At 41.6% G+C, this 21,711-nt stretch overlaps 1 protein-coding gene and 1 long non-coding RNA gene across 2 annotated transcripts; both read right to left on the bottom strand.

Moving 5' to 3' along the window:
• Nucleotides 1-16,900: 16,900 nt before the first annotated feature.
• On the bottom strand, nucleotides 16,901-18,173 carry LOC135441161 (uncharacterized). Its single transcript, XM_064700657.1, has 3 exons — nucleotides 18,018-18,173; nucleotides 17,831-17,953; nucleotides 16,901-17,743 (listed from the first exon to the last, which is right to left on the bottom strand). Exons 1-3 carry the CDS (start codon nucleotides 18,053-18,055, stop codon nucleotides 16,942-16,944), a joined length of 963 nt encoding a protein of 320 aa, XP_064556727.1. The 5' UTR covers nucleotides 18,056-18,173; the 3' UTR covers nucleotides 16,901-16,941.
• Nucleotides 18,174-20,168: 1,995 nt separating this feature from the next.
• LOC135441185 (uncharacterized) lies at nucleotides 20,169-20,778 on the bottom strand. The gene is made up of 2 exons (XR_010438418.1): nucleotides 20,601-20,778; nucleotides 20,169-20,539 (listed from the first exon to the last, which is right to left on the bottom strand). It is a non-coding gene; the product is annotated as an uncharacterized LOC135441185 (long non-coding RNA).
• Nucleotides 20,779-21,711: the final 933 nt, after the last annotated feature.

Here is a 21,711-nt window from a genome sequence, read left to right as displayed (position 1 = left end):
GAGGGGTGGAGATAGTAAGATAAAAGAGAAGGAACCACACGCCTACCCTATCCCCCACCCTCCTTCCCCCGCTAGTCCGATCCGTTAGCTCTTGCATGAAAATGGCATAACAAAATTGTCGGTTGGCATATAGCTTGAGGGTTAGGTAGATGCAGAAGGGAATGGGGGAGGGGGATTCGGCTGCAGCCTGTGCAACAAAATATACATATCTATGTATTTCTCTAGGCAAAATGGAAAAATCGCTGGCTATTCCGGCTAAACAGACAAACAGGCAAATAGGCAAAGAGATGCTGCCAGCTGCCAGCTGACAGGAGACGAAGCAAGTGCTGCAAGAAATTGGGTCTCAAAGCGCAGAGTGGGTGGAAAGGGGGATAAGCAACGCACTTTGCAGTTATAAATTGTTCATTAATGATGCAATTAGCTGAGGATCATCTATATAGAAGTGTATAAGCGGCTCGCAAATGCTGGCAATGGTGCGAGGTGCTCCGCCATTAGCGTCAAGTTCTTGGTAGCCATATTAAAGCAGCTTAAGATCGCACAAAAGTTTCGCGAAGCAAAATTAATGAGCTCTCTGGGCTATCGCGATGAAAGCCGCGGCCGCTCGACCCAGCCAGCTGATAAGCGGCCGCGATAACCGCCGGATAAATGGCGCTCATTAGCCTGCCCAGCTGGAGCAGCTTGGCTTGGCGGCCAAGAAGTATATAAGCCAGGCGGACGACCTGGACTGAGCAGACAGCGCTTCGAGCCATCAACTGAACAAGCAGCAAGCAGCAAGCAGCAAGTGGCAAGCAGCAAGCAGCAAGTGGCAAGCAGCAAGCAGCAAGTAGCAAGGAGCAACAAAATGATGCAAATGCAAGTGGGACGTACTTTGGTGTTGGCGCTGGCCCTGCTCAGCTGCCTGGGCCTGGACAGCGGCCGGGCGGCCAATGTGGGCAGGCAGCGGCGTGTGCAGACAAGCGCCACCAGCACGGGACCCACGCAGGAGGCCTTGTTCGGGCTGCCGCTGTGGCATACGACATTCAACTCGAACGATGAGTACTTTGAAATGCCTTACGGACGCCCCAACTTGCAACGTGCGGCATTCGCCCGCTATCAGCAGCAGCAGCATCAGCAGCAGCAGCAGCAGGAGCAGGCAAAGCATCTGGCTTCAAGCATTTATGCAGAGGAGCAGCGCAGCCAGCAGGCGGCAGAGGCTGATCGCAGCGGCGGCGGCGGCGGCGTCGGCGCCTTGGAACTGGACTATGCGGATCTGTTGCCCGCTGCAGAGCTGACCCCCGCACAGGTGCAGCAGCTGCTTCTGTTCAACACGCCCGTCACGGCGGCACAGCAGATGCGCTACTTCAATCCCGGCAGCCGCAGCAGCAGCCAGGACGAGCCGCGTTTCTTTCACATGAAGTTCCTCAGGCTACAGAACAACAGCTCGCCCGGCGATGGAACGCGCAACATAACCACGGTGAACATTAACAACAACAATGTGACCAATCTGCTGACTACTCCGGCCGCAGCGGCTGCCACACGTATCCTTGGATCTGGCCTGCTCCGCGCTCCACAGCTGATGCCGATGCAGTACTTCCAGACGCGCCAGGGCCAGGATGCTGCTCAGGATGCGGGCCTGGGTCTGCCCTACGAGCTGATCGACTTGAACGCTGAGGACCTCTATGGCGGCGACGTGGCCGTCTCTGGCGCCGGCCTTGCTGCCCTTGGTGGTGCCAGTGCCATCAGCGGCATCAACAGTCTGGCCGCTCTCAGCGGTCTTGGCGGTCTCAGCGGTCTCGGCGGTTTCGGCGGTCTCGGCGGTCTGGGTGCTGGTATGCCTCTGGTGCCCGTCACCCTGGGCAACAATGCGGTCGGCTATGTGCCGCTCAATATGGGCATGTTCAGGCAACTGGCGGCCAGCACTGCAGCGGTGCCCATTCGGGAGGGCGAAGACGACGCCACGCTGGCCATGGACAAACAGGAGCCGGAGCCAGAGGCCAACGATGGGATCGAGGAGCCAGCCAACAATGCCGCGCAGCAGATAAACAACTCACGCTTCCAGCTCTTCGGCCAGCGCTTGAGGCAACGGCCCGGTGTCGCCGCAGTCGCCACAGGAGCTGTCAACGACGGCTTCCCAATGCGGAATCCCCTGAGGACATTCGCCAAGAACATTCGCCGTGTGCAGTATCTGTGAGCGCGTGCCCGATACGCACAAGGATTTGGAAAAGAACTGGCCAGGAATTGCATTTACTGATTCGACTCACAACTCTAGACCATAATTTATTTTAATTTTCTGTAATATTATTTTTTTTTGTATTTTTTATGTAAATTATTTTTGAAGCAAATAAAACAGCGCAAAATCTGTAAAAAAAAAATATGGGGATTTCTTAGTTGAGCAAAAAAAGATTTTTAGCTGCATTTTTTAGAGGAATATTTTCAGAAGAAATTTGCAAAACTCCTTCCAGTAGAAAAGTAATATATTAAGTTTAATTTTGATTTTTTTTTTTAGCTGTAGCCATTAAATGAAAAATACTTGACCTGCATATACAATTCCAGAAGCTTCATGTCAAATTTGATGACCATTGCAACCAAAGAGGTTTACTCAAAAAATGAGGATTACATATTGTTTCTTATCGATTGCCTGGAAACGGAACAAGTTATCAAAATTATACGTACGGACGGACGGATGGACGGGCAGACGAGCAGACGAACAGACAGACAGGCGGACGAATGGACGGACATGGCTAGATCGACTCGGCTATTGATGCTTATTAAGAATATATATACTTTATGGGGTCGGATATAGTTCCTGCTGCCTGTTACAGACATTTGCACAGGACCAATATACCCGTTTTACCCATTCTCAATGGGTTTAGGGTATAATTAAATAAATAATAAGACGATTCTACTAAGCTATGCTTAAATGAACATGAACCAAAAGACAGTACTGGAAATTTCTGGCTCTTGAGCATTTGGGGAATATATTTGCAATACAAATGTGCTTTACGCTGTCTACTTCGTGCATTGTTGCATTGTTATATTGATGCATTGTGCTCGGCTTGGCTCAGTTCTGGGCAGAGATTTGAAGAAGCCAATAGTTATTTGTATCTTCGATTTCCACTTAGCATATTAACCTGAGTACCAAAAACCACAATCTGTTAACAAACTCTAGCATAAATTGAATGCTTATTAGCTAAGCTGCTGCATATTTGTCTTTGAGGCTTAGTTTACGAATGTTTTCCGTATATAAACGGAGGCCAATCGAAATTATAAAGCATACGCCCTGTTGTGCCGGTCAGCATCGATGTTGTGTAGCTTAATGCTATAATGCACTACGCTCAAATTTTAAGTAGATCGATTTAATTTGCTAGCATAATAATTCAATCAGAGCAGAGAACAGCAACAATACCAATAACAACAACAACAACAACAACAATAATTATAATAAGACGAAGAAGTACTAATAAATTGAAATTTAACTTATGTGGATGAGGAGGACTGAGCTGGCGGGTGAGCCGAAAAGTGCAGCTGAATATTGAAATATGCTTAGAAATGGAGATGGATATTCAGATAAATGCAATGTGCCAGACAATTTGACAGCCAGTCAGTCAGGCAATTAGACATTTAGTCTGGCAGTAATATGTCAACTATTTTCAAAAGAGGGCGCAGCAATTGCGGAGCTGCCATGACGATGACTTAAATGCGGATGCAGATGAAGACGGAGACGCATAGCTCCCAAAAGACATCTTAATTGATGGCAGCACTTGTGTAGAGTGTGTGTGAGTGTGTCTTAATGTGTGTGTGTGTGTGTGTGTGTGTGTGTCAATATCAACACCAACAATAACAACGACAACATCATAATTGGCAACTGGAATTCGACAGGAAAACTAACAACAGCCGAATTTGCAAATACAACACGCACATCAACGAGCCAAGCCACAATAATAAATTAAATAAATATTAGAAGCTTTTAAGTTAATAGAATATGTTATAATTGGATTTTATCACAAACAGCCAACCACAAAATCAGCAACAACAACAAAAACAGGCTTCACATTTGATGATAACTTCCAATGGCAGCGAATCAAAAGCCAAAAATATAAATTATAAAATTTAAACGAAGAAAATTATTAAAGGCATTTCAAATAAAGTGCATTACGCTTGACTGCACAACTCTATTATAAAGCAATATTTTTCATATCTACAATTATTTCAACATTCAGCCAGACCCCCTTCCCCCCGTAATTAGTTGACCTGCAGTCATATATAAATTCTTTTCTTGGCTTAGCAATCACTCTCAGTACATAGCTTGGGCCAGCCTGTGCATTTATCTAACCAAATTGTGGATAGATAACAAATATAGCCCGTATATTCTATATGAAAATGTGCACAGCTTGCAATATTTTCAGTAGAACGAGCGCAATTGTAAAGGTTGAAAGTGAATTGTTGCAATGCGAAACCCAGCTTATATACAAATAATTATAGCTCATTTCTATTTGATATACAAATTAAATATTTGATATATATGTATATACAACTGGCAGCTATGATTAGATATATGCAATTTTCGAGCTGCGCTCAACTTGCATCTGCTTCGAGGCGCCAGTTTATCTTGAACTTAACTCTCAGGCGTTCTTGTTGGCATTTCCAAAAACGAGTTTATGTAATGCATTCAAAGCTATTTTCTAAAATATTTCTTTCATTTTCTTGTGTTTTGTTAATCAGAATGCCTCGGGCTAAGGGTCATATCAAGTCTGGGTGATTATTGACACAACACTTTCGGAAATTACAAGAAAACATTTTGACTTTGGCGCCAAAAGTTGAAGTTACACACAGCTACACGGAGCAGATACATTTTTACTGCAGATACAGATACAGTTACAGTTAAGGGGCCAAGCATGTGTGTGTCTATGTGTTTGTGTATCTGTATGGGTATATGTGAAGAATACAATGTACTTGACTGTCAGGACTTGCAGTCCGTCCGTCTGTCTGTCCGTCTGTCTGTCCGTCTGTCCGTCCGTCTGTCAGTCTATCTGTCTCTCTGTCTGTCTGGCTGTGTGTTTGTGTGAATGAAACGCTTAGTGCTTGGGTGACTGTGTGTGCCTGTGAGTGTGTGTGTGTGTGTGTGTGTGTGAAACACTTTCAAGATTAAACCAAAAAGATTTAAGTGAATTATGTTAAAGTTATTTGCCTGAGTGTCTCACGCACTGACACTATCTGCCGCATATGGCTGCCGTATCCTTCGGCCGCAAAAGTGGTCATGTAATATAAATATGTGCATAAAAAATATGCTACACATACACATTCACACACACACACACACACACACATAACTACAAAAGGCAGAGGCTGGCTGTGAAAACATAAATTCGTTTATTTATTTATACAACACGCTCGGGCTGTTGCTTTAGCAAGCCATAAGTATTGTATCTCACAGATACAATGCGAGCGTACATATGCGTGTGCATGTGTGTGAGTGTATGTGAGTGTGTGTGTGTGCATAGTTGTTTGGCCTGCAACTTGATTTGCCAGTTTTTCGTTCGTGCCGCCTACCGAGATTTATGTGCGCATGTTTATTGTCGAGTTTATTAGATTTGATTTACTGTGCCTACAACTTTCACTTGTGCCTCAGATACTCACTCTGTGTATGTGGTGTGTGTGTGTGTGTGTGTGTGCGAACAACTCATAGATACACTCGCACACACTCTCTGTTGATTTACGTGCCCGGCAGCCATCGCTGCAGCTCCATAGCCCAGCCCAAAGCTTCTAATGATACCATGTCAAGGCATCCATCGTTGACGTCGTGTCATGCACGCAATCCCGCAATTAGATTTCGGGTGAAACTTTTTAATTGCATCCCGCTCATCTATAAAAGAGTCGTTCCTCTGCCGAGCATTCGCACAGAACGCAGCGATAGAATCCAAACACGATGGCGATGCCAACAAAAGCTCGAGCCAGAGCTGCAGCTGGACCAGGAGCAGGACCTGGAGCTGGAGCAGTCACGCTGCTGCTGGGCAATCTCTTCCTATACCATCTGCTGCTGCTTCACCTGCACGTGGCTGGCAGTGGGGCAATACGAACTGGTGCGGCATAGGCTACACTTATACAGCCGGATAGTGCCAATTGTATCCTATTCTCTTCACAGGCTACCGTCTGCCGCAGACAATGGGTCGCAGTGCTGGTCAGTCCGATGCCACAGCTGACAACGGCAGCGGTCGAGATCTGTTCAAGAAGTTCATGTTGTGGCGCGGCCTGTTTCCGCAGGAGCCGCCCAGGGATAATATAATTGTGGTGCCACAGCCAAGTCCCACCTATACCACCACCTCGACCCCGACAACAACGACAACCACAACAACAACCACCAACAATGGCACCAGCACGCGACGCTGGCGCAATCTGGAGAATCCGGAGGATCTGCCTGCGCCCACTCTGCCCACAAGTCAAATGCTGGACAACGGCGGCGCCCAGAAGCGAGTCACCAAGCGGCACAGGAACGCATCCAAGTCTAGAACCAGATCCAATGGTAAGTTGCGCAGACAGAAGAAGCAGAAGACGCGACACCGTCACATACACAAGCGTCAGCGGCAGCGTCGGCAGCGTCAGCTGCGCGCAGCAGAGCCCCAGCGAGATCTGCCACAACGCCATTGACACGGGGCTGGAGCAGTCGCCGAACGTTCCGCTGCTGCTGAGAAACCGAATATTCAAAGAATATTTTACTCATAGTTTCTCATATTTATTTAAATTATACAAATATTTTTATACCCTGAACCCATTGAATATAGGTAACAAGGGTATAATGTTTTTTTTTTTTTAACTATACTTTATACCAATTTTTTAAATATTTTTTTTAGTGTGTTAACCAAGTTAATTATTTAAAAAAATTTATTTATTATTTCTTAAAATTATTTAAACATTTTCTTTAATTTTTATTTGTGTGATTTTTTTTTTAGTGCTTTTAAGTTAAATATGAAAATGTGCATGACTAAGCAGATGATTTATAAAAAAGAAATTTAAGAAAAAATAATTTATTGCTGAAAGTAAAACAAGTGATTTGTTTGTGGGAAGTGGAATTTGTGGGAAGGAGCATAAACGAAACTAAATACCTATAATTTAAATAAATAATATTGAAATTAAATATGTAAAGAATTTTGTATTGATATTTATTAACAAATATCAACCTGCACGTCAAAGAGCGCAGACGTGTAACACAATTGCCCTAAAGACGGTTGCCGAACTTCAGGCGAAATATATTGGTTATATTCTAACAAAATTGCGTTTTCATTTTGTCTGCAATAATAAAGCCCCGCACCTCGAGCCAGCCAAACAAATAATGATAAAATGGAAAGGTCGCCAAATCCAAAATTAGATATTTATTAACTTTATTTATTTATGCATATTTTTTTTTTCATTTTTCAGTGTAAATGTATAGAATTTTGTATAGATGTTTGTTTGAATTTGATTTTTAGTTAATCAAACTTAAGTAAAAATTGCATGCCTAAGCAAAGAAGTACAGCCAAAACTATTCAATTGTGAAAGGACATTAAAAGGAACCTTATAAATATTAAAAATATATATATAGCACAATATATATATATATATATTTAATTAAAACAATTCATTGAGGGTATCATCAATTGATACAAATAATTTTTGCCTAATGGTAAACTTTGTTTTTACAATTATCAAAAATTTGCTAAGATTTTACCAAATTTATATGTACGTATGTAAAATCATGTGTAAAAAATAAACGGTTAACTGTAAAAACTGCTAAAAGAAAAGTTGACCTGAGCAAAAAATACAATTTCCTTCATTTGGTCGCTTGGGTTGAGCCCAAGCTAACAAAAAAAAAGTACGGTTGCAGCCGTAACGCTAAATAAAGGCTAGATTTATAGCTTAATGTAATCAGTGCTGAAAAATGGATGTGCAATAAATAGGACTTATATATAATTAAAATAAATATAAATAGAAAAAATATATGAAAAGTATTTAAACTCTTGCCACATTTCCCGGTTGCCATAGCTATAACCCAACCCGAACGCGAACTCTTAAATGAAGGCAAGCCAAGGCGAGCAGAGCGAGTTTAAATTCAGATAAACATCTCAGGCGCGACATTCTCAGGGCGCTCTTAAATTTTCTTTTAATTCCTGGGCATAACTTATGGCTGATTGCGTGGTCCGCCGCGTGGATGCCAGTGAACCCAAGAGTGTGTGTGTGTGTGTGTGTGTGTGGAAACAATTGATAACCCGTGCCGCAGTCGCAGCCACAGCCCAAGTCGCAGTTGGAGCCGCAGTCACAGCCGTTGCCACAGCCGGTGTCATAGCTGGAGTTGTTGGCTTTGGCCAAGCACAAGTCAACGACTTGGCTTACAGTTTATATAAATAAAATGCAGACAAAATATGCGAACATGATATCCTGGCCGTGGCAAGTTCAAGGATGTCTGGCGCTCATGAACCCGTAACCGTAAACGTGAACGTGAACGTGAACGTGAAACGGAACGCCGACGCCGACGCCGACGCCTCCAAAAGGCTGCCAGCCCGGGCCCAGGCACGCAAAAGTTTGTGTTTTCGGCATTTCGGCCCACTTATTCAATAAGGCCAAAAAAAGAATTTGTGTAAATTGGCAAATTACGCATAAATGGCGAGACGCCAACCAGATTCGCTGGGGAGTTGAACCCGCTCGCTGTTTAGTTTCTTGCAGCTATTTATTGTTGTTATTCTCGTTGTTGTTGCTGTTTCTTTGCTTTGGGCCTGTCATGGCCCAAAATTAATGGCGGCCAGAACAGATCGGCGTCGCGACGGGCCAATAAAGCGTTGCCAACTGACAAAATAATAATATAAAACTGGTTTCATGCGATTGCCCCGAAACGTGTGACCCCAACAAAGGTCAACATTTGCGTCGCCAGCCGAAAGAGCACAACTATTGGTAGAAGATTCACAAACAACAGCTGACTTATAGCCCATTGGGAGATCACGAACTAAGATTGCAAAAAAAATATGCTTAAAATTGGCAGCTTTGAAGATACATTTCTGGAATCGCTTGCAGATAGGCGATCTACAAGTGAAGCACGGACCACAACTCACACCGAGATCGGGTATTTCGTAGAACTTTTCTTCTCCAAAAACAAAGCAGACCGAGGCAGGGCTTACTCTCTGCTGTAACAAAATGATTCTACAAATATTTCTAGCGATAAATCTTACCTTAACTTCCTCTTTAATGTGCTCTTCGTTCGTGTCGTTGTATCAATAACAACTGTAGTTGGGTTTTTATGAAGATAGATATCGCCGAGTGGACCCTAGACTAGCTATTAAGACTTTTTGAGTAAGTAAATATGTTTTATATAACTGTCCAAACAAGCCGAAGCTAATCATCTAACTAAAACGAAATTATAGTATGTCAATATGTACTCAAGTATTAAATATGTATATTTGATTATAAACATTTTATGCCTTGCATAAACTTGGTTTTCCACAGATTTTGCCTCTTGAAATCTCTTTTGATTTGCATTAATAAATTTAATGTTCACCTTATCATAAATTAACTTTCATATATAAATCTGCATATTTTTGTCTTTATTTAAATACATCAATTTTTTATATAAGGAAATGTCAAGGGCTGAAAAGTTGTGCAAAATGAATTTCATATGGCAAAAGGTAAACATTATTTTAAGCCAAAACGATTTCATAAAAATATAAGAAATATAAATTGATATATAAAATGTATAAATATATACATATATAAATATATAAAAGTATAAATTTATAAATATGTATGTTTATATAAATATAAAAATATATATATTTAAAAATACTTATAAGTGTGTTTGAGGTCCGGTTAATGGTTAATAAAAAACTGGGCATAATATTCTTATCGAATTTATTTATTAAAGTGTTTAGGATTCTGGCTTGAAGAATTTCCATTCGCCTTTAATTTGTATTATTTAAAAATTTTCGTGCCCTTTCTGTTTCATTTTTTTGGCAGCTGGCTGCTTGACCTCCTCCTCCTCTGACCCACTCATAGGTTGGTCCTGCAAGAGGTTGCCATAGATTTGCAGATTCACCTTGACTTCACTTAACTGGCTGCCAGCGGCATCAGCATTTTCTTGGCTAGCTTAAATTTTATTGTCCTGCCTCCGCTACAGACACACACACTCAGACACACACACACACTCAGAAACTCAGCCAGACACTCTTGGGGCAGGGGCACAGACTTAGGCATGGCAAAATCAATATGTCAAGCCCTGGGTTGCCTGCAACGTTTTGGGCCGCTTGACGCTTGTCGACTCCTGCGGTAAAACTGGCAAAAGGATATTGAAAAAGGCGCCGCTTGCAACACAACGGCATCGGAAACTTTTTTCATTTTAGTTTGTCAAGTTGCACAAAGGCGCTGCCGACGAAGACGGCGAAGTGGAGGGTGTTGGAGAGGACGCACGAACCTGTCGATTCTAAGTTTTTATAAAAACTCTTTTTGGCCAAGGCAAGAGTTGAAGCCGGCGCCTGACTGTAGCAGCCAGACGTCGGGGCCAGAGGTAGAGTATGCCCTGCACTTTCAGCCAAGGACAACTCAACATTTATAGGCTGGCGATGCCATTAGCCGAGGACCGAACAAAAGCCAAAGTTGCCGCGTCCTGGCGCCAGCTTTAGTGCAACTTCACTTTTTAGGCTTTGTTCAAATGTGTTGCCTGCTTTTGGGCGGCCATATTAATCGGCTCAGTATTGCAGCCGCCACCTAGCGGCCAGCGGCACCGCCCAACTCGATTTCAATAGCACACCCAACAGGTCGTATGCGTAATAAATTGTAAATGCCAACCGAATGCATCGATGCAAGCAATGGGCGTGGCAGCGCTTAGACAATGTATACATATAAAATATACACACATGCGTAAATATATTACAAACTACCTGCATATATGTAAGTGTGTGTGTGTGTGTGCGAGTGTGTGATATAATAAATTATGCACGCGACAGGCAACAGGCCCTGCAATGGGCTGCGAGGCGTTTGCGTCCTTGCAATTGTATAATTGCGTTCTAATATGATGACTGCGGCACTTTCAGGCATAGAGCAAAAGCCAAACCGAATCGCAAATGCGCTTTAAATGACCCGACAAACTGGATAATTAAAAGCTGACACCAATCAATGCTTGAGCGCTTGAAAAGAGTAATTAATCGTAGCGACGGTTTTAGTTATTAATTTCTCCTATGCTATCAAAGCTTTTATTTCTCTATTATGATAGGTCTAAGCCACCGGCTAAAGTCGCTTCAGCTTACAGCTGGACAATTCTCCGTAATTTGTATTAATGTTCACATGTATATTATTATATTGCCAACGTTTATGGTGACAACAGGAGACATTGTTTACTTTGGATCTATTAAACGAAATTTGTATCTTTAGATCGAGCCAGCCTGTGAGAGAAAACTTGTATACCCGTCAATTGTTTTGCATGAATTGCATGCATTTTAATTAAATGCCAACGATGTGAGACAAATGCAGCAGCTGCTGCTGCGAGTCACCGACTTTCCCTCTGTCCGTCTGTCCGTCTGTCTGCTGGTCTGAAGGTCTGAAGGTCTGCCGGCCGAATCGCCTTTGTCTGTCGGACCGTTAAGCTGGGTGCTCCATAAATGCATACAGCAATTATTTATTATGTCCATGCACTTTTGATTACGCATTGTTTTAAGTAATCGTAATCATATTCGTATTTGTATTCGTATCTGTATTCGTATTCGTATTCGTATTCGCTTTAACAAACTGCTTGCAGGTGCATTGGCAAGAAGCAACAATAATGCTTGCAACATCAAGTGTTTCAGCCATGTCTAAATTAATGCCAGCAATTAAAATGCTTAACACTCGTTGGTTTACAGCCCGATCAAGTCAAGCTGAGTTGCAATTTTCCCCCGCTGCGGCCCGCTACCCTCTCTGCTCTTGTCACTCTCTGTCGTCCCTGGCCTGACCAGCTGCTGGTTTTACAGTTGGCCAACTGCTGTCAACAGCTTGCGGCAATTCTAAGTAGCTGTGGCTACCAGCCTCGCCCACAAAATCATCTTCTTTGCTGCCAGCCCCTAAGCTCCATTTTGCCCAACCCACTAGCCGCAGCTGGCATTACATTGTCTGACTGTTCAAATGTTGGCAGTAAGCTTGCTTGACTCGCATTGCTTATATCCTTGCACTGTGGAATTGTCTCTCTGCTGCTGTTGCATTCTTGTTGCATTTGGCTCTAATTTGCTCGCCTTGCAGCTGCTTTGGCTAAACATAATTTTGATTATTTCCATTGCTGGGCATTAACTCTTTAGGCGAGACTTTTTTTTTAATTTTCAAATTTTCTTTCACCAGTTTCCACTGTAGATAGATGATGATAATTATCATAATGATGCTGCTAGCTTGGGCAATTGACCTGACTGATTTGGCAGCCAACCAACAATGTGACCAAGTCTAGCGGAAGACAAAGAGAGGGAGAGAGAATGAGCAGAGCTTGGCAATAAGTTCACTGTGTCCATTAGTACAAATCTCAAGTGCAATTCGCCAAGATAAACACTGGAAATTTTGCCAAATTTTACATATGCACATTTGCACATGCATTGTGCGTATGTGTGTGTACATGTGTATGTATATGTGTGTGCCAGTAAATGCCTGGACATTTGCTTCAAATCGCTTTCATTAGCATTTCGCACACACTTGAAAACTTGACGCTTTAGCAAATTCATTCAAACACGGTTGCCCATTCTTTATGATGAATTTAAGAAATGCGCACGTAATCTACCGTTAAGCTGTGGGAAACCATAGCTTCAGCATTTCGCTCTTCTTTCACATTAATTTCATTCTCAATCTCTCTCTCGCTCTTTCCCTTAGCTCTTTTGTGTAAAATTGGCCATTACAAATTCGATTTACTTTGACAAAAAACTCACAGCTTGCCCATTCGCCAAGCATACATACACACACATACAGCGCGCAGTCAGCTGGCAGCGTTGCCAAAGGCAGCAAAAAAATGCATTGCCTACTTTTAGGAGGGCGCTTGATTCATGCGGAGAGGCAGCAGCCGAGACAGTGGCAGCGACGGCGGCAGCGACTGCGACTGCGGCAATGGCAGCAACAAAAGGCAGCTGCAATTTAATTACCGTTGCAAAGATACAGATACGCAGATGCCCATGCATCCAATTCCCAGCCAACAAAAAGCCAGCAACACCCAAACCCGCACACCCTGACCCCCACCCCCCAGCCCACAGCCCTTCCTCACACACACTCCACACACACACACCCCTCTGCCGTAGCATGCCATAGTTTTGAAATATAACCGTGCCAGGCAGCGTGCTTGGCCAATCGAGTGCCGTGTAGCGTTATTTGCTACCCTGTAATTAACACAAGTGAGGCATATTTGTTGAATGCAGCAAATTTGCTGTTTAATTCTCTTTGTTAACTCTTCGAATTGCTTTTTAACTGATTTCCTTAAAGGCACAATCGAAATTGTTTGTGCACTCATTTTTTGGTTATATTAGTTAAGCGCTTTGACTTGGCATATAAGCACAGTGCTTGCTACAGGCTATCTGCATGTCGTGCCAGAGCAAATGGCCATTATTTTTGCCGTTATATTTGCTGCTGCTCTTCCTTTATTGCCGCTGTTGTTGTTGTTGTTGTTGTTGTCATGATTATTGTGCAAATAAAAGGAAAATCGCATAAAAATTTTTTACTACGCCCGCGTTGTTGCCCCGGCAACACGTTGAGTGCTAACAAAAGATGCAACCGCTGGAGCACACCCACACCCACACACACACACCCACACACAGCCAACCACACGCCGACCTCCCAAACGCTGCTCACTTCGCACGCTTCGCTTAACTAATTAGAGTGTGTGAGCAAATGATGGGCGCGCTGTTGCTGCCACCGCTCTGCCCGCTGATGTTGCAGCTGCAACTGATGCTGCTGATGCTGCTGATGCTGCTTCTGTTGCTGGTGCTAATTCAGTGCGGCTTGCTGGCTTGGCTCGTCGTTCACTGGTGCGCTTGCAGCGCAGATTTAGCGTTTCGAATTGTGTTTGAATTATGTATAATTAAATTTCAACATTATTCACGTTTCGAGGCAAAATCACCAGCTGCACGAATGCTGCGCGAATGCTGCGGGCAAAATGACCGCTAAGCATCGCGTATCTACTGCAGTACAGCTTTTTTGGTTAACTGCATTCACAAGCCCCCAACACCCCCAACTCACACACATTATGTGGTGAAATGCAACAGCTTGGGACTCAAATATATAGCTGATAATATACCTGAATTCTTTAAATTATTGAAAAAGAAATATATTCGTTATTCCTTAAGCAGTAGACTTCCTAGATCGTAGATCACTTTCAGGCCCATTTCCCGCCCTTCGAAAACACATTTGAACTATCTCCAGTTATATTTGGTATAGATATTCGAAAGTTAATTTGAGCCGATTGAAGTCAACATATTCCGGCCATTTAAGCCCAGTGCGTGCTGTGAAGCTTGAAGCCGAAAAGTAAATAATCATTCACACAAACTTTGACCAGCATTTTAAAATGCAAGTGGGTTGGATTCAGCGGACAGTGTGAAACACGTCCCAAATGAATTAAATGAGCAAAGGTTTTTTAGAATGAATTTGAAGTCAACTACGAATGGAATTTCCCAAACACTGTCTTGGAAAAGTTGCACACCTTCAGCGTCAGGCAGATCAAATCAGATCAGTTTTATATATAAATGTATATATACTAAAGACTACCTTATATCAACTATGAGAGCACATACAGATTACATACAGGTCAGCTTGAGGCGGAGCTCCAGGATATCTACTAGTCGAGCTCTCTGCCTAGTTTGGTATTCATTTTGAAAACGAATTAATAAACATTTTTGCAGTAATTATTATATTAATTTTGATATCCCTGAGGCGCACCAATTGGACAGGACTCATAAAAGTAAATACATACTGCACACACACACACACACACACACACATATATATATACAACAGTAGTAACTGGACGTATGAATGTAAAGAATGTTTACAGTTTCAATCTCGTTGTGTGCGCTCGCTCATAAAGTAAATATCAATTACAGCACTGTCTCCCTCTCTCTCCCCCTCACTCTCCCTCGCGCTCATTACAAGCTCCGTTCGGTATCTCTTCCATTTTTTATGATTTTTGTCTTTGTGCTGTTTTGAGTTTGTTTGTTTGTGTGTTTGCTTGTTTTTTACCACATATCCATAACGGCAATTTATGGGCGCGGCGAAGGCGTGCCGCGGGCATATCAATTCTGCCGACACGCTTGGCTGCGCAAAGCGCTTAATGCAAATCGGCATAAAAGAACATAATAATCATTAACATTATTCTGTAAGCAACAAAGGACCGCAAGATTAAACAAAAAACAAAAACAGGAAAATGCGAAAATGCGAAAGTGCATATTAAATACTTGGCTCCAAAACTTAATCAAAGCAACATAATTGAATTGTTGCAATAAATGTAAGTCAAATAACCAATTTTTATAAATATACTTAAATAAAAACAAGTGTGAATATGCCTAAATAATATATAAATATTATTTATAGTACAATTCCAAACATGAGTCAATAGACGGAAGACAAAATTTGATGAAGACATTATTTTAATTTTAATTTGAATACTATTTAAATCAAATTAATAGAATTTCAATAAATATAAATTCATTAAAAACAAATATGTGCAAAATATAAATTAAATGGCCGACAGAATTTGTAAATGTTGCAATTATGTTTCAGAGAAAATATATATAAATATCAATTTAAATAGTAAGCAGTTTCAAATTTCTAAACTAAATTTGGTTTAAAAATTTATAGCATGACAAAATATTTCGAAAACAAATATAACTAAATATTTTAATGGAAAAAAAATGGATATTTATCAATGCATCAAATTAAAGTACATAGAAATATAATTTTAAATAATCTAAATAGTCCCAAAACTTAAATTGATTGAAATCATACTAAATATTTTGAAAAATAAAATCAAATATGGACATACTAAATGTCTATATTGAAAATAATAAGTAAAAAAATTAAGATGTCTAACTAAATTAAATTTAATAATATAAAAGATGACAATATATTTCCCAAAAAATTCAAAACAATATAAACAAAATGTTTACATTATAAAAAGTAGATTATTTGGCAAAAAGTGAGGCATTTATCGAGTGCGTAGAACAATTGGCGCCGTGTAGCGCAGATGAGAAATGTTTTATTTGTTTTTGGCATTTCTTGTTGTGCGTTGTTTGTTGAATTAATTAAAATTCAATAATAAAATTGTTGAATGCAAAGCTGAATTAATGCCGCGCGCGGAGATGGCCAGCAAAAGCGTGCGCAATGTTTAATAGCATAAATAAATAAAATGCGCACAAATGGTGCCCAATTGCCGTTTGTTTATAAATATAATTAATAAACATTTATTATGCGCATGTGACCCCCCCACACACACACACACACACACTCCTCTCGGACAAGTCGCACAACAAGGAAAAGTAAATTATTGAATTCCATATTTTATTTTAATCGTTGTTCATAATTTTACCGGCATAGAGTGCATAAAAATGTCGTTGAAGTTCAGATTTAGTGAAATTCAATTCAATTCAATTACATAAGCTCGTTAAAAAGTCTTTTGAATTACGACTGGAATTTTATCAATTACAAATGGCCATAAATACCTATAAAAAGGCATAAAGCAGAGTTGAACTCAAAGTACATAAAGAGCAAAAAAAAAAAAAAAAACATATTTTCATTACAAATTGATATTAAACGGATACAATATGATTACAAATGGTTCTTAAAAATTGACTCGAATATAAATACAAAAAGTTACAATAAGAATTATTGAAGAATTATTCAATTGAAAGTACAAATGTATGCGAATAAAAAGTAGGTCGTCTTTGCATCAAATAATTATGAATTGATTGACTGTAAATTGTACAAAATATTGGACTTTCAAATTGAAAAAAAAACGACCTATAAAAAGTTATGGCCAATCAGCTCGTACTGTATTAGTTCGGCAAATATTTCGGCAACGTGGATGAACTCCTCCATTTGCTGCTGGTACGCGGTCCAGCTCATGTTCCGCTGTGGATCCAATATGTTCTGTATCACCGGCCACTCGGACCAAATAGACTGCAAGTTGGCATTCGGTGGCAGCGGCAGCGAGAGGAGCTGCGGCTGCGGCTGCAGCGCGGGCACTGCCACAGCCACGGAACGCGGCAGGGTCATCGGCTCGGCGGCTGGCACAAGCGTTGGATTGGTTAATAATAGAATGATTGTCTTTAGCAGATCCCAAACTCTGACCAGCTCATCGAATCGTTGTTCGTACAGATGCAGTATGCTCTCCACCGTTGGCCAGTCCGTCCTAAAGGAGCCCAAGTCTATATTCGGCAGCGGCGCAGACTGTGGCTCTGGCTGTACCTGTGGCTGTGCCTGTTGCATTTGCTCGGCCATTTGCTCACGGATTGTCTCGATCACCTGATCGATTAGTTGCTCGGACATTGGCTCAAGCATTGCTTCAGTCATTGGCTCAATAATTGAGCCGGGCATTGATGCCGTCATATCCATATGCTCACCCAGGCCGTCAACATCTACATCCCCTTCCGATTCGTGGTCAGCCATTTGATTTGTGGAGTACAGCTGATTATCTTCGAGATCGCTTAGCGAGCTCAGATCGCCCAGTTCCTCTGGCTCGCTGGAAAGTGTGCTCGAAATGCTCATAATACTGAGCTCAGATCCGTCCTGCTCTGTATCCTCCCCAATATGCTCATCAAGCCTAATTGAACAACACACAAACACACACACACAGAGAGAGAGACAAGGCGTAAGTCCGCAAGTTGTGCACTTCGATACAGACGCTTACCCTTCCACAACAATTGCACGCACGCCGGCGTTGCCAGACTGCGCGCATATGCCGGCGGTGCACATGCGCGCTCCCGCGACCGTTTCGGGCTGCTGCTCGTCACGCAGTGCGGCCTGGCAGATCCTAATTACCATTGAGGATTGGCATGCTGTTAGAGGTATGGAGCAGTCAAGCGTTGGACACTTACGCGCAGAAATTGGACAAAACATTGCCTGGTGCACTCATAATGCAAACTACGATTTGAATTGATTGCAATTGTGAATTATTCCAGCTGTAGTCCTGGTGAAGGCTTTAATCGTCCCCTGTGCGGAAAATTTATGTTTTCTAGACTAAACCACAGCACGTGCACCATGCACTTTACAAATGCACAAGTGTTGTAGTACGAAGCGAGTTCCAAGCTTAAGTGCCATTTTACAACACTGCAGCGCAAGTGTTGCCAGGCCGGCAGAGAAAATATACACATGAGCAATAGGGCAAATGTAAAGTGAATGGAATGTTAAGTTACATTTAATAAACAGATAAATAGCTTTAAAATCATGCTCTTTAAAATTAAAATGTTATCGCCAAAAAAAAGTCCCATTTGTTGCGCTCTTGCTGTGTTGAACAATTTCCGAATATGACGCGCATTCTTAATCGAATTTGTAAGCTCCAGTGCAGAGTATATATCTTTAGGTAATCGAAATTGAATAAAAATATACATATACGAATATTCAGCTGCAACTGCGAGCTGGTCGGCTCGGCTGCGTGGGCGTATGTTAATATTTTCGTTTCTGTGTGGCGCACTGGCAAATAAACTGTAATTGTAAATAAACATAAATTGTAAAATTATTACCAATAGGCTACGCTTTATTTGCAACTTATTTATGCCAGTTTTTTGCGCTCCACAAACACATACACACACACACACACACACACACGTGTGTGACCACATAGATACGCACGCATAATGTATGCATGCGATATATGTATGTAAATATTGCTCAATATTTTTTATGCACACCGACAACAATATTGAGCGTGGGATTTCGCTGTAATAGATGCACCCAAAGGTATTCGCTGGCATGAAATGCGCAGTGCTCAAACTTTTCATTATTATTATTATTATTGACATTCAAATTATGTAGGCATCAAAGTTGTGACAGGGCATTTGTCGCATCAGCTTGATTACAAAAACAATGAATACCGATAATTACATTAGTATAAGTTGGTTAAATAAAGAGCTAAAGCTGCAAACTTTTGATTTTTGCATCATTTTCCTTGCAGCGCATACGAAATTCGGGAACAAAACTTTTATTATGGCAACGCATTCTTGTCAATCCTATTATATACATACATACATATATACATATGTATGTATGTATGTATATTTTTTATGTGCTGTCAGCGCTTGGCGGCCACGCCCCTGCAGTGGTGCCTGGCGTCCGCCCCGCAAGTCTGTTGACTGTTTTTCCATTTTGCAGTTGGTTTTTTTTTTGTTTATTTCCCCTTTTGCCACTTTAGCGGATATCATAAATTGGTTCGGCGAGCAGCATTTCCCATGTGGAAAATTGAAATGTGTTTTCCTGTAATGCGGCAAGGCAATAGGCTGGCCCAACTGGCCCAACTGGCCCGACTGGGCGGCTACCCTAACATATCATATTAGACTTGAGTCTGCGATCAAAACTCAAGCAACTGTTTGCGAGTTGGACACAAAATGCTGCCAACTGGAGCCGAGTGGGATGACAATTGCCGTCAATGCAGCGCGAATTTGTTAACGGAAGCGGATGTTGCCATTGGCTAATGGCCAAGTGACTGAGCAGCTGCGGGGAGAGAGAGGGAGAGACACACATTCCATTTGCAGGTGTGCAGGTGTACAGGTAGGTGTGTGTTGTTTTTGGAGGAAATCGTGTGGCAGCATTTTATTGCTGGCAACTGTTCAATTTAAAGAGCTTATTCCGTATATCATTGCGATAGTATTTCACTTGTGAACTGTTCGAAATGCAATTGAAAATGCAATATGCATAAATGTTTAATGGCAGCAGCGATACAACAGCAACAACAACAGCAACAACAACAAAACCAAATGGCAAATTTAATTAATTTTACAATGCGTCCTGGCACTTCTTGGATTGGGTCACTTTACACTCGCACCCACTAAATTGACATAATGACCAAATAATTTTCCAGTTCGCTGCGCCTTTATGGGCATGTGCACAGCACCCAGGGACTGGTAGAGGAGCGGGTGTGTGTGTGTGTGGAGAGGGGGGGGGGGCTATCAGGCTGACAGAGAGACAAATTTCAATTTTGCATTTGTTTGACAGGCGAGTCGCCATCGAGTCGCATTAAATGCAAATGTTCATTTTCAATTTGTAAATTTATTATAAATGTCAACATTAATTTGGCGCAAAAATCTCTATGCAGCAGGCCGAGTCCGGCGGGGCGGCGGTGCGACGGTGGGGCAGTTGCAGACCTCGGTGTGGCACATGACACGTGACCAAGCGCCAACGGCTGAGCAATTAATCAAGCGAATGATGCAACAGTGACCATGCCCGGCGCAAAGGTAATTTGGCACTTAAAAAGGGTAAACGCGACCCGAACCCCGAATATTCAGATTCTCAAATCCAAATCCCAGCCAAAACGAACCTTTTTCCAGAGCCCGTTGAGAGCTGCCGCCTAATGTGACGAGTCGTTGTCCCCGTTCGTCCCCAAGGATCGGGCTCTGCGGGTCAACTGCGACACAGGCCCATTTATCATGCGATTGACTAGATAATTGACTGAGCGTATAGTTTACCAAGGCACTAAGTTGCCGCATTTTTGTTTAATAGCCTGCGCCTCTGCACAACATCATTCATGTCCAAATTTGTCAGCCTGTGTCATTTGGAAGAGTTTTGTAATCGCTTGAGCAACTCTTCTGCATAGCTTGCTAAAGATTTTCTTCAAATTACTACAGTGAATGCTCGTAATGTGCAGTTGGAACAGTTGGACTGGACTGAGTCTGGGCTATATTCATTGTGAATTCTTATTTTTGAGTATTTTCTCATCAACTTCTCTTCTCAAATACTTTTGATGTTACAAAGCATATTTTTATACTTTCATTCTTTGTTTAAATTAAAATCAAATATTAAATATATTTTGAAATTTTTCCTCCCGTGAATTAATTTTTTAATATTGTTCTCATTGTCTGTCAAATATGTCATTTATAAAAAAGTGATACATAATTTCCAGCAAATGAAATTCCCTTTGAAAATGAAGTCTAAATTTGTATGAATTCAACACGAAACTCTATGACACGCATGCTGGATATTTGATAGCAATAAAGAATAATAAAGTTAATAATAATCAAAAATATTGTTGGGTTAACATGTTGCTTAACTTTTGCTATGCCCTTTGAAAATAAAATTCAGAAAAACGAATAAGACACCTTTTTGTCAAGATAGACGTTCATAATTTCTAACTAAACTAAAATAATAATTAAAATTACGATCGTTTTTTGGATTTAGGGAGCAGATTCCTATTTTTATAAGATTTTAATAAATAGATAAGGCACAAAAACACCCAGACCTAAGGCCAATTCAAAAATCGAATGCCTATAAGATATGTTTACTTTGAATTTTATTTATATTTTTCAATCTCCTATAATCCGATTATATAAAAGACAATGTTGCATGTGCTTTTTAAGTCGCATCGCACTCAACTTCAGCCTGTGCTCAACAGGACCCAAGCACGAGTTTTCAAACCAAAACACGAGCACTTTCTGTCGCGTGGCTAATCACGCGCACATCTCTAACGCTTGCCACAGGTCTCAGCTGCCGGACTACACGACTAAATACGTCACACTCTATTCAGAATTTGCCGTTATGTTTGCTGTGTGTGGGTGGGGTCATAAATTGCCTGTAAAAGGG

The sequence above is a fragment of the Drosophila montana genome, unplaced genomic scaffold (genome assembly GCF_035044405.1).
Source record: "Drosophila montana isolate Dmon_TW-CO22-7 unplaced genomic scaffold, ASM3504440v1 contig_1853_1, whole genome shotgun sequence".
Lineage (NCBI taxonomy): Eukaryota > Metazoa > Arthropoda > Insecta > Diptera > Drosophilidae > Drosophila > Drosophila montana.
Note: the sequence above shows the minus strand (reverse complement) of the source record. Positions and strands in the feature narration are given on the sequence as shown.

Excerpts from the sequence above, each read along its gene's own strand:
- LOC135441161 (XM_064700657.1), bottom strand. The coding sequence starts at position 18,055 with ATGAGTGCACCAGGCAATGTTTTGTCCAATTTCTGCGC. Across the intron at positions 17,954-18,017 it reads GTTTTGTCCAATTTCTGCGC|GATCTGCCAGGCCGCACTGC; the intron begins GTAAGTGTCCAA and ends AATGGTAATTAG. Across the intron at positions 17,744-17,830 it reads CGTGCAATTGTTGTGGAAGG|GCTTGATGAGCATATTGGGG; the intron begins GTAAGCGTCTGT and ends TTGTTCAATTAG.